General features: G+C 43.7%; 2 protein-coding genes across 3 annotated transcripts in view; both read left to right on the forward strand.

Moving 5' to 3' along the window:
• The window catches only part of THG1L (tRNA-histidine guanylyltransferase 1 like), a 10950-nt gene extending 1187 nt beyond the window's left edge, over positions 1-9763 (forward strand). The window contains exons 2-6 of one of the 2 annotated variants that reach the window (XM_017517076.2): positions 530-706; positions 2259-2428; positions 3644-3732; positions 6205-6312; positions 7639-9763. In XM_017517076.2, the coding sequence (XP_017372565.1) occupies positions 530-706; positions 2259-2428; positions 3644-3732; positions 6205-6312; positions 7639-7800 (706 nt within the window). In that variant the 3' untranslated portion in view covers positions 7801-9763. Of the gene's footprint in view, positions 1-529; positions 707-2258; positions 2429-3643; positions 3733-6204; positions 6313-7638 lie in introns of those variants that run through there. The other variant, XM_017517077.2, reaches the window with a different exon arrangement.
• Positions 9764-11723: 1960 nt separating this feature from the next.
• LSM11 (LSM11, U7 small nuclear RNA associated) overlaps positions 11724-18105 on the forward strand; it is a 13575-nt gene continuing 7193 nt past the window's right edge. The window contains exon 1 of the mRNA XM_017517075.2: positions 11724-12221. Within this exon, the coding sequence (XP_017372564.1) occupies positions 11774-12221 (448 nt within the window). The 5' untranslated portion in view covers positions 11724-11773. The remainder of the gene's footprint in view (positions 12222-18105) is intronic.

Below are 18105 nucleotides of genomic sequence, written 5' to 3' on the forward strand. Positions count from 1 at the left end.
AGGCTGAGGTGGGAGGATCGCTTGAGCCTGAGAGGTCAAGGCTGCAGTGAGCGGTAATTGGGCCACTGCACTACAGCGTGGGTGGCAGAGCAAGACCCTGTCTCAGAAAAAGGGGAAGGGGGAGAATGAAATATAACAGAAAAATGGGAATTTAATTTTTAAAAAGGGCTGCATTATTAATAATGATCGTTATAACTAACATTTATTGAGCACTTACTAGGAGCTAGGTATGATTACTTTTATCTTTCCCCTAATCTTTAGGACAACCCAGTGAGATAAATATTCTGTTATTCCCATTTCACGGAAAGGAGAGTTGAGGCTTAGCATTTACGTCTGGTTTTCTCAATTTCAGGGCAGGAAAAAAACTAAGTTCTTAAGGAAATGGTTCAGGTTGTGGCTAGTTGAGCATTTGGGTTCACAGTGCTATCACATTATCTTCTCCAAACAGCCTCTGTTATCTAGCAACAGAGCCTCTTGTTACTGAGGCTTCCATCCATGTCTTCTTCCTTTTTCTCTTTCCCCTATGAAGGTTTGCCGAGAAGCACAACTTTGCAAAACCTAATGACAGCCGTGCTCTCCACCTGATGACCAAATGTGCCCAGACCGTGATGGAAGAACTAGAGGATATTGTGATTGCATATGGACAGAGTGATGAGTACAGCTTTGTGTTCAAGCGGAAAACCAATTGGTTTAAAAGAAGAGCCAGGTAATTCCTTGACCTTCTTCCTTTCTTCAGAGTATTTCCTACCAGCATTTGGTTTTCTGTTTATCTTAATCACAGACTTACAGACTATAGATGATGTCTGCAGTATTTGTAACTCCAGAGTGCATGTATATTTCCTATTTAGATTGTTGTACTTCCATCTGATAGCCGAGCATTCTGTATGCCTCTTTATCCGATTCTTACCCCTGCATGTCCCATAGGATTAGTTTCTAGACTGACCTAGCATTGAACATTAAAACTAGAAGCATAGACCATAAAATTGTAATATTAACAATTCATAGGTTGGCTTTAGCCAGTGACAGTCTCTACATGCATTGCATTATTATTTACACTGTTGATTAAGGGGGATCTTAGTATAAAATAGACACAAATCTGATATTTGACTTGGCAATATTTTAAAACTCTGCATGGGAAACAAATCATATAATGAATTGGTTCTTCCTTTCCTTTTCTTTTTCCTTTCCTTCCTTTTCTTTCTTTCAACGTGGGGTCTCCCTGTGTTGCCCAGGCAGGTCTCAAACTCCTGGCCTCAAGCAATCCTCCTGCCTTGGCCTCTCGAAGTGCTAGGATTACAGGCGTCAGCCACCAGACCCAGCCTGAATTGGCATTTTTTAAAAAAACAATGGCTTCCCCCCTTCTATGGCCGAAAACACAAACAGGTCAGGCATGGTGGCTCACACCTGTAATCCCAACACTTTGGGAGGGTGAGGGAGAGGATACTTGAGCCCAGAAGTTTGAGACCAGCCTGGGCAAGATGGTGAAACCCTGTCTCTACAAAAAATGTAAACGCTAGCCAGGCACAGTGGCATGCACCTGTAGTCCCAACTACTCAGGAGGTTGAGGCAGGAGGATCCCTTGAGCCAACGAATTTGAGGCAGCAGTGAGCTATGATCATACCAATGCATCCCAGCCTGGGGGACAGAGAGATACTATCTTTAAAAAAAATTTTTTTTAAATACTTCTTGAATCATAAATTCATATCACATCCTATAGGGAAAAATTTAGTATTAGTAGGGTACTTAATAGAAGTGGAAAGAGAGGCAGGCTGCATTTAAAATACGTAACTGGCCAGGTGTGATGACTCATGCCTGTAATCCCAGCACTTTGGGAGGCCAAAGCGGATGGATCACTTGAGGTCAGGAGTTTGAGACCAACCTGGTCAACATGGTGAAACCCCATCTCTACTAAAAATACAAAAATTAGCTGGGCATGGTGGCTTGCGCCTGTAATCCCAGCTACTTGGAAGTCTGTGGCAGGAGAATCGCTTGAACCTGGGAGGCAGAGGTTGTAGTGGACTGAGATGGTGCCACTGCACTCCAATCTGGGCAACAGAACAAAAAAAAAAAACAAAAAAAAAAAAAAATGGAACCAAGGTATTAAAATGGTGTTTCTTAGCCAAATGCATTTTATTTCCTGGCTTTCTGGGCAGTTTGTGTAATCTCTCTGTGGCACTCACAGGTCTTAGCATGGTATTGAATTAATTCCGTGTATTTTTCCTTTTCTTGCTCCACCCAATGTGCCTTACATTTGCAAGTAAGTTCATGACTCACGTGGCCTCCCAGTTCGCCTCCAGCTATGTGTTTTATTGGCGGAATTACTTTGAGGACCAGCCCCTTCTGTATCCCCCAGGCTTTGATGGAAGAGTCGTGGTGTATCCTAGCAACCAGACCTTAAAGGACTACCTCAGCTGGCGACAAGCAGATTGTGAGTGGCACCAAATAAACACCTGTAGTTAAACCACCGATTCCATGCCTTACAGGTGTTGATCTGATGCAGGATTGGCTCACATATACTTTGTTTTGTATACATTTTGTATAGAATGCAGTATTTAAATATTTTTTCAATTAGTTAAAAGTATTGATAAATTTATCTCTGTTTTTGTTTGTTTGTTTGCTCTTGTTGCCCAAGCTGGAGTGCAATGGCGCAAACTTGGCTCACCACAACCTTCACGTCCCCGGTTCCAGTGATTCTCCTGCCTCAGCCTCCTGAGTAGCTGGGATTATAGGCATGCGCCACCATGCCCAGCTACTTTTTGTATTTTTAGTAGAGACAGGGTTTCTCCATGTTGGTCAGGCTAGTCTTGAACTCCCGTCCTCAGGTGATCCACCTGCCTCAGCCTCCCAAAGTGCTGGTATTACAGGTGTGAGCCACCATACCCAGCCTCCTTATCTTTATTTAAAAAAAAAAAAGTCAGATATAATAACACTGAATCTACATTCTCACATAGTACTGGACAGAGCCTCTGCAGTGGTAGCCACCTTTACACACACACACACACACACACACACGCCAGTGTGCCATAGTCTCTGCCTTTCTCTGTTGCTCCTCTGGGGTCACCCACTGTTTTACACATTTATGTTCATGCCAGCCTCAGTGGGTATTTGAATTGTGACCCCTGCCTTATGTGACTGTGATGATGTTTGTGAGACTTTCACTTGCTTGTTCTGTTTTGGTTTTTCCAGACGAACTGGAAGAGATTGGAATAATATAAATCAAATAACGTCTAAAGTATTCCCAAGATCAACAACAAATTAACAGCTTTGTATAATGTATAACTGAAATGACCAAATAAAACTGTTGTTGGGAGCTGGGCACGGTTGCTCATGCCTGTAATCCCAGCACTTTGGGAGGCTGAGGCGGGCGGATCACCTGAGGTCAGGAGTTCGAGACCAGCCTGACCAATATGGTGAAACCCCGTCTTAAAAAACAAAACAAACAAACAAAAAACTGTTGTTGGGAATGAGGTTTTGTTCCTCCTACTCCTTCCCTCCATGTTCCCTGTGTAAGACTTCCGGCAAGTCACTAGATGTCTCAGATCTCTCTAAAGAGGAGTGAGATGGGGCTCTAGTATTCCTTGAAGAATGAATATTGAATAAAGATTTTATGTATATAAACATTACTATTTTGCTCTCCTTACAGGTCACATCAACAATCTTTATAATACAGTATTCTGGGCACTTATACAACAATCTGGACTAACACCAGTAGAAGCCCAAGGGAGATTACAGGTATAAAGATCTTACTATGTTAATACTTAAAGGGACAGTTTGCTGTAGGCTCTCCCATAACTTTTTTTATGTTAACTTTACGTTTTTTTTTTTTAAGATCCCTTTACAGCTTTGTTTTGAAAGGATATAAAAATCATAATAGGAGCAGCTCTGCTGCCTGCTTGGTCTGTAATCCTGGATGAGTTATTGTTTCTCCCTGTGTCCTCGACTTTGGCTCTGCCTTCCCCTGTGCTAAAACTTGCCTGCAGCTATGTGTGACTGCCATCTTCAGCACTGCCTTTTTTTTTTTAAAACACAGTTTCACTCTGTCGCCCAGGCTGGAGTGCAGTGGCATGATCTCAGCTCACTGCAACCTCTGCCTCCTTTGCTCAAGCGATTCTCGTGCCTCAACCTCCCAAGTAGCTGGGATTATAGGCACATGCCACCAGGTATGGCTAATTTTTGTATTTTTAGTAGAGACAGGGTTTTACCACGTTGGCCAGGCTGGTCTTGAACTCCTGACCTCAGGCAATCTGCCTGCCTTGGCCTCCTAGAGTGCTGGGATTATAGGCGTGAGCCACTGCGTCCGGCCAGCACTGACTTTGTCCATGACACCAGGCCTCTTCCCTCATTCCCATTCCCTGCTGGGCACCTATAGTTTCTTGGGTTTTTGACCCCTGTGTGTGGGAAGAATACATGCTCTGGGGGCCAGATAACTACTCATATCATGCTTCTGTGTAATTTTATCCTCTCTGCCTCAGTTCTTTATAGGTGAAATGTAGAAAATAGCTTCTACCTCATAGGTTTATGGTGAGAATTAAATAGCATGATGCATGTAAAACACAGAATAGTATGAAGCATATTGTAAGTGCTTAGTAAATACTGGTTTTTATTATTAGATAACAGTGCTACTTGTAGGAAGACTAACTGTGAAATGAGGTAATGTGTTGTAACAGTTCTTTTATTTGTATTTTATTTTATTTTATTTTTTTTAGATGGAGTCTCACTCTGTCGCCTAGGCTGGAATGGTGCGGTGGCGTGATCTCGGCTCATTGCAAACTCCACCTCCCGGGTTCGAGCAGTTCTCTGCCTCAGCCTCCTGAGTAGCTGGGATTACAAACACCCACCACCACACCTGGCTAATTTTTGTGTTTTTAGTAGAGACGGGGTTTCGCCATCTTGGCCAGGCTGGTCTTGAACTCCTGTCCTCATGATCCACCTTCTTGGCTTTCCAAAGTGCTGGGATTACAGGCGTGAGCCATCGTGCCTGGCCTATTTGTATGTTATTTTATCTATTTATTTATTTTTTGAGATGGAGTCTCACTATTTTCCCCAGGCTGATCTTGAACTCCTGGGCTTCAGCAATCCTCCCACTCAGCCTCCCAAGTAGCTGGGATTACAGGTGCATGCCACTGTGCCCAGCTGTAACAGTTAATTCAATGCCTGGTACATTATAATTGCTCAGTAAATGGGTGTCATTTTTAATAATACTAATGATAGATATTTATATGTAGCAATAATAGGAATACTGGGGCCACATGTGGTTCATGCCTGTAATCACAGCACTTTGGGGAGGCTAAGGTGGGCAGATCACCTGAATTCAGGAGTTTGAGACCAGCCTGGCCAACATGGTGAGACCCCGTCTCTACAAAAATTAGCCCAGTATGGGGCACATGCCTGTAATCCCAGCTACTCAGGAGGCTGTGGCATGAGAATCGCTTGAACCCAGGAGGTGGAGGTTGCAGTGAGCTGTCACTCCAGCCTGGGTGACAGAGTGAGACTCCATCTCAAAAAAGGGAATACTGGTAGGTATATCCAGTTTTGAAAGAATCAAGTTCAGATTTTAATTATTTGTAGAAGAGTAAGGACAACCTTTTAACCCTGGGCAATTTATGTAACCTTTCTAAGTTTTACTTGACCAAATACATAATATATACTCAGTTAGTATTAATTCCCCCTACTCTATTTCAGTCTTGACTTGTGACGCCATTGTTTGGTACAGGAGAGAATTTTATCTAAATAAGATCATAATTGCTCTTAAGATGAAAATTCACTAGTAACTATAAGATGTTTGATCAAATCCTTCCATTTCTTGATTGTGGAAGTTTAGGTAGCGGATCGAATGGATAGTAGCCTTAGGGGAGAAAGAAGACACGCAGGCCAGGCGCAGTGGTTTACACCTATAATCCTAGCACTTTGGGAGGCCGAGGCGGGCGGATTGCCTGAGCTCAGGAGTTCGAGACCAGCCTGGGCAACACAGTGAAACCCTGTCTCTACTAAAATTCAAAAAATTAGCCGGGCATGGCAGCGTGCACTTGTAGTCCCAGCTACTCAGGAGGCTGAGGCAGGAGAATTGCTTGAACCCAGGAGGCAGAGGTTGCAGTGAGCCAAGATCGCACCACTGCACTCCAGCGTGGGCAGCAGAGTGAGACTCCGTCTCCAAAGAAAAAAAACGACATGCAGAGCTTTTAATATATGTTTTTATTTCCTCAGGGAACTCTTGCAGCAGACAAGAACGAGATTTTGTTTTCTGAATTCAATATAAACTATAATAATGAGCCGCTGATATATAGGAAAGGGACGGTGCTGATATGGCAGAAGGTAATGCCGTTATGTTCAAAGAAAAATGGAAGTCAGGAAAAAAGAGAGCCTGTGCCCATTCCAAGCTGTGTCCTGCCTGCTGCCTGTATGTTGATGCGACTCCAGTTGCTAACGCAAACCAGATCCTTTCCTAAAGGGGATGCCATAGATTCTTCTTATTTTGGATGTGCATTTTTTCAGTCAGTAGTGGTCTGAAATCTCCCATACATAAGTTGAATTACAGAATTTTAGAATTAGTGCCCTTATTTTTCTGTTTTGTAAGCTTCCCTGTATTAAATGAAATCCTTTTAAACAGATATAGTATAGGTATGAGGATTTGTGCATTCATAAAATACTTACAAAGTACTTCCTCTCACACTGGATAATACCATTAAATGGTTTCTCCATCCCATGACAACTATAATATGAGGCACTAAGAGAAGATGTATATGAGGGTTTGTTTTTTCCTAAATGTCATGAGCTTCTCTTGACATTCATACTTACCTTAATATTCTGTAATAAGTGTGTACATTTACCAATATCCTTAATTTCACCAATATTTCCTCTCTGTTGGGCATAATGATTTCTCTAAACTTATTTCCTGCCATGTAAAGTTGTTTTTTTTTTCTGAAATGAATGTTTTCAAGTACCAAGGATTACCCTGAGAGCTAGTCATTCACTGGCAGCTCCAGCTCTTTAGTATTTCAAAACATTTGTTCTTTGGTACAGACTTGGATATCTCTTAATGAAGATGGAAGGTAAGAAATACCTTTAATTATGTAGTTATTGCTAATGAGGAATATGGAATCCTTTCTTTGTTCCTAAGATCTCTTCAGAATATTATAACTCTTGTTTTTCTTTTTTTTTTGAGATGGCATCTTGCTCTGTTACCCAGGCTGGAGTGCAGTGGTGTCATCTTGGCTCACTCCACCTCTGCCTCCTGGGTTCAAGCGATTTCCAGCTAATTTTTGTAGTTTTAGTAGAGGCAAGTTCTCCATATTGGCCAGGCTGGTCTTGAACTCCTGACCTCAAGTGATCTGCACACCTTAGCCTCCCAAAGTGCTGGGATTACAGGCATGAGCTACCATGCCCTGCTAACATAACCTTTTTAAAACTATTTTTAATTATAAAAAACTTCATGCGTAGTGAGATTTTATATATATATATATATATATATACACACACACACACACATGTACATATATATGCACATATATATCTATATATATCTCAAATCTGGCAGTCAGAAGTATTTGAAGATAAAAAGTGAGCTATCCCCACATCTTTCTTTTCTCTCCCAAACCCACTCCTGAGTTAACAATGTCCCTGCTTTGTTTTTACCTGTAGGTGGATGAAGTCATGACAAAAGAAATTAAGCTGCCAACAGAAATGGAAGGAAAAAAGATGTCAGTGACCCGAACCAGGACTAAACCAGTGCCCTTTCACTGCGATATCATTGGGGATGCTTTCTGGAAGGAACATCCAGAGATTCTAGATGAAGACAGCTGACCCTTTGCTCTTCAGTTCTGGTGTACTTAACCATGCAAGCCTTCCCGCCTCCCAGGGCTCCCTGCCTTAGGTGGCCATAGCATCCCTACCACCCAGAACACTGGCATGAATGACACGACTTAAATTGGGAGGGGAACAGGCAAGGAAGGATGGATGGGGGTGGTGGATCTTATTCTGTTTAAGCAGAACACCTTGTTTGCAGTGTGGGAACATGGTTCCTTTGGCAGAAGTGCTTTTTTTTTTTTTAAATCGCAGTACTATTTTTATAAAGCAAGAACTATTTCATGCCTTGCAGAGTGAATCATTTTTAGATTGTGACACATATCTTGTAAAAACCTGTCAGTTCTTTTCACCTGTGAGAGAAGAGGAGCCCAAACTCTCGCCCACCTGTTCTTAACCAGAAAACCCACTGACTTTGAAAGTCTCACTTCTGCTACCCATGTACTTGAATTCATCTTTGCCAGACCTGAAGATAAATATGGGTTAATGCCTGCATGATGCCTCTGGATTCAGGAATTGCAGGGAATACTCAGGGCTTTGTGCCAGTCTCCACGTTGGCAACTTTGGCTGAACAAATGAGGTGTGGTTTCAATGTCCTTGTGTACACATTCTGTGGATTGATTTAATGGAGTTGTCAGCATGATCATCATCTTTTAGCCAGGGGCATAGTTTCTCAGGCCATTTACCTCTTTCTAAGAAGAAACAGAATTACGTGTATATATGAGAGAAAAACAAGAATGAATGAATGAGGTTGGAGAAACATTTACTCCATGTACTCAAGATATTAGTTTTAAAAGTCCCTTTCCTGTTAAACTTCCTGAAAAAGATTCTCAGCCTCTGTATAGTCAGAAAAATGACATGTGAGTTCAAGAGCAGAGGGGTAATTGACACCTGCTGTCAATTAGCAGGTAATGCTTCTGCTCATTGACAGGTAGCAGGTGTCAGAAGAGTCATATGTAGTATTAATAGCTCCACTTTCTGCTGGGCCAGTGGAGATGGGTGAGAAGCAGAGAGCAGCAGGCATTATACGTAGCCAAATTTGGCCTCTGAAAGGGGAAGGTATTGGGAATAGGTGGTGAGAGAACTCATTTTTCTCTTGTCCTGTTTTTATATTTTGGAGGGAAAGAATTATTTGGCCCTATTAAAAATAAAGAGGCCAGGCACGGTGACTCTCGCCTATAATCCCAGCACTTTGGGAGGCTGAGGCAGGCAGATGACCTGAGGTCGGGAGTTCGAGACCAGCCTGACCAACATGGAGGAATCCTGTCTCTACTAAAAGCACAAAAAATTAGCTGGGCATGGTGGGGGTATGCCTGCAATCCTAGCTACTCAGGAGGCTGAGGCAGGAGAATCACTTGAACCTGGTAGCTGGAGGTTGCAGTGAGCTGACATTGCACTATTGCACTCCAGCCTGAGTGACTAACGAAACCGTCTCCCCCCAAAAAAGACATGGCTGGGCATAGTGGCTCACATCTGTAATCCCAGCACTTTGGGAGGCTGAGTTGGGTAGATCACTTGAGGCCAGGAGTTTGAGACCAGCATGGCCAACATGGCAAAACTCCATCTGCACTAAAAATACAAAAATTAGTCTGGTGTGGTGGCACATGCCTGTAATTCCAGCTCCTCAGGAGGCTGAAGCAGGATAATCGCTTGAACCTGGTAGCTGGAGGTTGCAGTGAGCTGAGATCATGCCACCGCACTCCAGACAGCAAAACTCTGTCTAAAAAAAAAAAAGAGAGAGACAGCCCATGTCCCAGTGCCTCGTCTTGCACTGCAGAATTTACAGTCAGGAATAAATGTATTTTTGAAAGGGTGATGGCTGGACTCATCCCTCACTAATTGACACCCCATCTGTCGATGCCATTTTTTCCCTTCCTGTTCTCACTCCACAGAAACAGGAGATACGGCTCTTGTTTGGTAATTGCTAAAATCTCTTTGAGGAAAGAAATAAAGATGTCAACTCCTTTGGTCTTTTTCATTTATTTTTCTTAGACAAATAGACTATATGAAATCTAACTTTCGTGTATATCTCTGGGTAGGCCAGGATACACGTACCCTCATCACAATAGTGGTTCACAAACTTCTGGATGGAAAAAAAACATTACTTGGAATGCTTGTTTAAAATACACATTATTTGGTTCCTCCCAGCCCCCAGGAAGGTTTGAAGCTCAGCAATCTGATTTTTTTTTTTCTTTTGAGATGGAGTGTCACTCTGTTGCCCAGGCCAGAGTGCAGTGGTGTGATCTCGGCCCACTGCAACCTCCGACTCCCAGGTTCAAGTGATTCTCTTGCCTCAGCCTCCTGAGTAACTGGGACTATGCGCAACACCACACCTGGCTAATTTTTGTAGTTTTAGTAGAGACGGGGTTTCACCATATTGGCCAGGCTAGTCTCGAACTCCTGACCTCGGGATACGCCCACCTCAGCCTCCCAGAGTGCTGAGATTACAGGCATAAGCCACCACACCCCGCCAGCAATCTGATTTTTAACCCCAAAGGCTTCCGATGTGTATGGTTGTCAATATACAGCACCTTGGGCAGCAAGGTGCTGTATATTGACTATACTGTGATAGGCTGGGTGGGAAGTAAGACAATGTAGCTCTTGATTAGCAATTTTAATTTGGTAAGTTGACAGCATTTTATATCAAAATACAGACAAGTAGGCATTAGAGCACAAATTTTCAAGAAAACCACCCAGAGAAATCTGCTTTCTGTATGTCTTAAGTGACACTATAAAGGCTATCATTCAGTTTTGTCATATAATGGGATGAGCACTCATTTGAATTGCCCCAGTTCTGCAGCTTTGAGTTGTTTATTTAGGCAGGGGGTTTTGAACAAAGTGATAAGCTGGGTTTAATACCTGTGCCATAAAGAAACCTGTACTGCTACTAATTAGAAGCCACTGCTTGATGGTTTTATCTTTGCTGTAGTATGCATTCCTCCCAAGGTATATTTCACAGTTGTATATTAATTTTCATCTTGCTCTCTAAGGTACTCTCCAGTATTCTCTTGGACTTCCTCTTTTAAGTTTTAAGGAAACTAAAATATACACAAAGCAACTAGTACAGAGAATACTAGTTGATGGCAGTTCGAGAATGTGGTGATGGGCAAGTGATGTGTGGTGGAAACATTTTGGCTCTGCTGGATGAGAAGGTGGTATCTAGGCCTTCAGTGTAAAGTAGACTATCATTTTTAAATCAACCAAAAAATATTTTGCCGAATTAAGGCTACAATGTAACAAGTGGTATGATCAGGTCTTGTGAATTTCCCATGGCTTCCTCCAAGAGCTGGATCCTTGTTTCTTCCAATTGCTTAGCGCAATGCGTAGAAAGTCAGTGATATAATGAATTTTCGTTGATACTAAGGTCTCTCCAGCCTTAGCGGAAATTTGTTTATGCATAGGGTATAGGAAATGGAGGGCTGACACTTACCCAGTATTGGTTGATTCGCATTTGTTATGTGCTCTCTAGGCAGTATCTCTCCATCTTGAGGTCAGTTCTATAAGGTAGGTACTATTTATATCATATTTCAGATGAGAAAGACGCTAAATATGAGCCCAGGTAGGCTATTCCTCACCCCGCCACCATCAGTGGTACTCAGCATGGAAGCAAATTGAGACATTCATTGCCTTTCTCCAGGCCTTTCCTGCCAGCTCAAGCTAGGATGCGATCCCGAGCTCACCCCCGGGGAATCCGGAGTATTAACAAACACCCTGAATGATAATGACACAGACGAGAGGCTGCCGTTGGGGCAGGTCGACAGCGCTAACCTGTCACCTGCGGGCGGAGGCTGTGGAGGCGCGGGCTGGTTGGATCCGCGCGCCACGCCCCCTCGGCCCGGGTGGAACGCGGACAGGTGCTGCCCTCCGGCGGCCGCGTCGGCGCAGTGCGACCACGCGCCGCGGCTGCGCAGTACCGCCCTCTGGCGGCTCCGCTCCTTCTTCCCATCGGCCTCGGCTTGCGGGCCTTTCAAACATGGAGGAGCCGGAGCGGGGGGCGAGGTCGACTCGTGCCGGGAGCCCAGTGCGCCCGCCCAGTCCGCGGCTGGATGTCAGCTCTGACAGCTTCGACCCGCTGCTGGCTCTGTACGCGCCCCGCCTGCCTCCCATACCCTACCCCAATGCCCCCTGCTTCAACAACGTGGCCGAATACGAGAGCTTCCTCAGGACCGGGGTCCGGGGCGGCGGGCGCGGGCGCGGGCGGGCTCGGGGCGCGGCCGCGGGCTCCGGGGTTCCCACCGCTCCCGGGCCCTCGGGCAGGACTCGCCGCCGTCCGGACGCGCCCGCCCCGGACCCCGAGCGCATCCAGCGCCTCCGCCGTCTCATGGTGACCAAAGAGGAAGGGGACGGGGCCGCCGGAGCGGGCCGGAGGGGTCCGGGTCGGAGCAGGAAGGCGCCGCGCAACGTGCTCACGCGAATGCCCTGTGAGTCCGCGGGCTGGGCGGGAAGCGGGGCCGCAGCCGTCCGGAAGCTGGCGGCCGAGGGGCGTCTGCGGGGCGGCGGTGGCCGGGCGCCGGTCTGCACGTATTGGGGAGCGCCTCGGTGAAGATTTGCGGGAATCAGCGACTGTGGGGAGGATCTACTTGAGTAATGTGGGTTATGAGGGCGTGGGGAGGTCGCCTTGAGTAAGGAAGGGGCTGTTGGAGCAACAGAGGGAGAGTGGTAAGGCTGTAGTGGTGATAAGCCGTGGGAAAGGTCTGCAGAGGTAATCGGGACCCATGGACGGGTTACAGAGGTGATGAGCCTCTGGAGAGGGTCTGCAGCATTGATGGAGGAAGAGGACTTGGAGAGGTGGCGGGGGCCTGGAATCGGCTACAGAGTTTGGGGGACATTAAAGGGACGTCTACAGAGGTGATGAGACGTCGTAGAGACCACAGTGAGAGGTAAGGTGGGGCGGAATACCGGAGACGTTGGGGAGAGCACAGCCAATATTAGGGGAAGGAGAGTATTTGGTCAATGGGATTTGAGGATGATCGGTTGGACTGTGGGGAGATCTGTTCAGATAGCACAGGCGCATACTCCCATAACCCCTGTACATTAGTGACAGCTCCTTCTCTAGTGCGATAAGCAGAAGGGCTGCAGGGTCTTGATACATGTATGTTCACATTATTAAGTCACAAGTGCTGAAACGTAGCAGGCACAAAATACCACTAAAACACAGACACTGTTTTATAGTCATTCTGCCTGGATGGGTGCAGGACTGTGTCAGGCTGATGTTACCATATGCGCAGGTTATTTTAAGTTCTAAAGGTGTAAACAGCACAAGGGAATTTCTTGGAGCCTCCTAATACATCCTTAGAGTAAAGCTGTAAACAGCAGAGGCTCTAATGTGTGAGTTAGGTATAAATGGAATAAAAACAGCCTAGAGTTATATCTTTTGTCATCTGGCAAGCAGTTCTGACATCTGCTCTGTGAACACAATGACCTACTTAGCCATTCAAAGCATCTATATCCTGATAATTAAATTGTTACATTATTGAATCACTGTCTTTTGGATGGAGAGGTGTGCTAAGCAAGGGACTGTCTGTTTCATTCCTAGAAATTCGTTTATTAAGAGAAACATCCTGAAACCCTGTGTGCTGCTACGTGTGTCTTTATTGGATATCTTACCATGCCATAGCATGCCTGCCCAAGCTAGGATTTACCCTGGCTTGCTTGCCCGACTGTAACACAAAGACAGTCATGCATGTTCCCAAAATGAGCGCAGTTTGGAGGATCTTAATTTGCCTATGCAATTTGCTGCCATTAGGTAGTTGAAATGCACTCCTAGGCTCATTGCAACGTTTATTTGTTTTACCAGTTATTGCTTTGCTACCAAGATTGTCAAGGGAAAGGAATATTCCTGCGTGTTCCTATGTGGTGGGTGTTTTTAGCTTTCCCTCTAGAGCACTTTACTGTAATGGTATGACAGTGTGTGAAGACCAGCTTTGCCAACTTCTTATGATTAAATATACCCCTGGAATCAAGATCTCAGAGAATGTGCCCTACATACTGAAATTCACCATGGCACTGTAGACAGTTGGGTGTACATGAGAGAAAAGTGATGACGTCACACAGAGTTGATGACCTTCAGAAAGCAAGAAAACAACAGAAACATGGGTGAGGATTGGATTTATTCAGGAAGGAATTCCTTCTTGAGGGTGAAAGGTGGGAGGAGGGTGAGAATCAGAAAACACTATTGGGTACTATGCTCACTACCTGCGTGATAAAATAATTTGTGCACCAAACACCAGTGACACACGATTTACACATGTAATGAACCTTTCATTTACCTCCTGATCCAAAAACAAAAGTTGAAAGGAAAAAAAAAATTAAGTATGTTTTATATGTATGCCACAGTTTTAATTAAAATATAATATGCCTATTCTAAACTCTGATCGGATACAGTTGCTCAGGAATATCAAAATATAGATACTAGTAAGATAATACTGTTGTGGGCATATACAAATGCTTTCCGGAAAAAATGCCTATGCATTTAAGAAAGCATAATCCTTTGCAAAATATTTACATAAAATGTAAGTTACATCAGGCTATAACAGCAAACAGAAGGTTTGTTAGGTCTTATCAATGAAACATAATGAAGAGGAACTACATTTTGTTGCTCACTTTAAAATTATGTATTTCATCAGTTCAGACTCTAGTTGCCCATCCAAGTTCACAGACAGGACAGTGTGGAAGCCTTATGAAAAACACAAGGAGTGCAAAATTAAGTATAATGGTGTTTTAACTGTAAAATATTTCACTTTGTGTCTGTCTCATAGAATCTCTTTGAATTCCCGTGTGAAATAGTCCTGTTCTTTGCCTTTCAGCAATAACATTTTAAAAGTAGCCAGGCTCAGTGGCTCACACCTATAATCCCAGTACTTTGGGAGGCCAAGGTGGGTGGATCACTTGAGGCCAGGAGTTCGAGACCAGCCTAGCCAACATGGTGAAACCCTGTCTCTACTAAAAATAACAAAATTAGTTGAACGTGGCAGCATCCACTTCTAGTTCCAGCGCTGAGGCACGAGAATCCCTTGAACCCTGGAGGTGGAAGCTGCAGTGAACTAAGATCGCACCACTGCACTGCAACCTGGGTCACAGAACAGAACTCTGTCTCAAAAAAAAAAAAAAGAAATAAAAGTATAGGAGGCTGTTGCAATACTCGGAATATTAAAGAAAAAAAAACATAGGAGGAAAGGCTTTCATTATCATTAAGCCTAAGCCATCGTTAACACCACATTTTCTCCTGCTAAAGAACTCAGGCACAAGCTCTACTTGCAAGTGGAACGTAATGGCTTTTTCTCTGTTTTAACATTGAGGTGCCTATAGAGACAGTAAGACAGGACTAAAGAGCATTATCCTCTTTTCCACACAATTCTAGTGCCTCTATTTCTGCTTAGTATCGCAGCACCATGCCTGGCCCACAGTGGTCTGTGGGTTTATAATTATGCTTCAAGTAAGCTTTTTCTAGCTGTATCTTTCACTGTGAAACAAACTGCTGTGTTCAAGCTCACGTCCTGACATTATAAAGCTTTAAGAAAAAGTGTTATAAATATATAACTTTATATATATAATTTGTTTTAGTTAGGGGTGTGTTGGTGTGCAGCATGTGCTGGTGTGAACAAGTGCGTGTGGTCAATCCAAAATGCATGTGACATGCAGGCTTTGGCTCCTAGACCATTCTCTAGGTGAATGGCTTGTTTCCAGTTCCAAATTCAGTTCTCCTGTGGGGAGCCTACACAGTCCTTTTACTCGCACACATCGTGCTGAGAAGGATTTCAAAACAAACCTGATTTATTGGGCCTCTGACATGATATCACGATTGAAAATTTGTTAGAGGCCTGTTGTTGTAGTTTACTTTGATTGCTGAAATAATTTCTCACAATATGGTTTCTTGATGTTTTTATTTTAATAAAGTGATATTATTTGGATAACTTAGATTTTACTACCTGCAAATAAAGAGCAAGAAAATAGGCAGAGTCAAGAACATACGAGCCCTGTATGCAGCAGTAAAACAAACTCTCAAATTTGAACAGCATCTCTGTTATGCAGATGTTGCCAAAAGGGCATGAGTATGACTTACATAAAACCAAGAATAGGGGGACTTATGCTTCAAAAAAGGCCAAGGTTCAGATTCAACCTCGTCACTTTTCTTTTTTTTTTTTTTTTTTTTTTTTGGGACGGAGTTTCGCTCTTGTTACCCAGGCTGGAGTGCAATGGCGCGATCTCGGCTCACTGCAACCTCCGCCTCCTGGGTTCAGGCAATTCTCCTGCCTCAGCCTCCTGAGTAGCTGGGATTACAGGCACGCGCCACCATGCCCAGCTAATTTTTTGTATTTTTAGTAGAGACGGGGTTTCACCGTGTTGACCAGGATGGTCTCGATCTGTTGACCTCGTGATCCACCCGCCTCGGCCTCCCAAAGTGCTGGGATTACAGGCTTGAGCCACCGCGCCTGGCCCCTCGTCACTTTTCTTAGCTCATTGCAGCTATCTCCAGTGCAACTAAGGAACAGTCTCAGATGATGTCTGCACCACACTGCTTGCTCTGTGTGTCTGTGTGTTTAGGCCAGTTTAACATAGCATCACAATAGAGGAGACACCGGTGTGCCTTTGCCTGGTCACTGATTCAAACATTGTGCTTTAAACCTGTCATGGCACCCTTCTATAGAATTGCAACTAAAACTGTTTTCAGAAAAAAGAAAAAATACTTTTCCATTGCAGACTCATAAGGTGATTGTAACAGTTAGTGGTTTCATTTCTCTGGGTCCTTGGTAGGTTATAGAATCTGGGGAGCTGTCTATGCTCTAATGAGCTAATAACTTTGTATATTTGAAGATATATATGTAGATATAGTTTTATCCTTAAAATTTTTTTTTTTTGACTAGGTGGTTGTGAAGGGTAAAGCAACTCCATCTTGAATGTCAGTCCATCATGTTGACTTCTGATTAAACCCAGTTCTGAGAAGGCCTCTAAGATTTCCAATTTATCTGTTGTTCCTTATGTAAGAGCATGTACTGTAAATCCTGTCCTTCTGTCAGAACAACCTTGATGTTCTCTTACTTCAGTTGTCCTACACATCCCTTCTGAATCAGCCTTTCCCATGTAAGCCCTGCATCTGGGGATCATGGCATGGGGATCCACCATCTTGTCTTGCCGCCACCAGAGACACAGACACGGCTTCTATTCATGCATTCCTGTTAAATATTTCTTTCTAAAGAAAACAGGAGTTCCTGTAAGAGGTAAGTTTTAGGCCTTTAAAGAAGGGCATGACTGAGGACAGTTATTTTAAAGTGAGGCTACTATGGTATAATTTACATGTAGCAGGAGAAGGAAGAGTGGAGCTGAAAATAACCTGGATTTGGAAGGACGTGGCAGCAGAGAAGGGGATTCAAAGAGTAACTTTCTCCAAGGATAAGGCATATGCTTTTTTCTGTCATATTTTGTCATAGAAACCTGACTCTCATCCATTTGGAGCTTGCCACAGAGATGGCTGGAAAGAGAATGTGTACTCTCATTTAGTTTGCCGTGGTGGTTTCCTCTAATAGGTAGTGCTAGTGTTGTACTTTTGATCACACAACGATCCAAGGAGTGCAGTGCTCCCTGGAATTACACCTTATTAAATCTCTGGAAGAAAAAATTCAAGATACACATTTGAGAAAGACCAATTGAAAGACCTGAATTTGGCATCTATTTAACTGGCATAAGAGACTATTGTTAAGATACCTGCTTGCCCTTTCTGTTTTAGAGGTGTGGGAAAGAAGTAATGTCCCTGTTTTTCTCCAAGTTAGAAAAAGAATAGTTTTTCCATTCTTTATGTAAACGTACACATCTGTAGGGCGAGGACAGTATATATGTATGTGTAGGAAAGGAAATAATGCAGGCATATGATCAGTTTCTAAGAAATTGAATTATTGGGACTTAGTCCTGAAATCTACAAGTTAACTATCTTAACCTCATTTTATGAATGAGGAAATTTGGAGCTTAAAGAAAAATTTATTCACCAGGGTCACAAAACTAGTTATAATGACCTGAAAGTTGTTTACGGTATTTGATTTAATATGTCTTATAACACATATGCAGATATTTGTATGTGTGTGTGTGCGTGCACGCGCACACACACACACACACACACACACACCCTTAGCTAGCAAATGTACAAAGGACTTTAAAATACTGCTAGAAAAGAGGTAAATGGGCCGGGCGCAGTGGCTCAAGCCTGTAATCCCAGCAATTTGGGAGGCCGAGGTGGGTGGATCACGAGGTCAAGAGATCGAGACCATCCTGGTCAACATGGTGAAACCCCGTCTCTACTAAAAATACAAAAAA

The sequence above is a fragment of the Cebus imitator genome, unplaced genomic scaffold, assembly GCF_001604975.1.
Source record: "Cebus imitator isolate Cc_AM_T3 unplaced genomic scaffold, Cebus_imitator-1.0 Scaffold616, whole genome shotgun sequence".
Taxonomy (NCBI): domain Eukaryota; kingdom Metazoa; phylum Chordata; class Mammalia; order Primates; family Cebidae; genus Cebus; species Cebus imitator.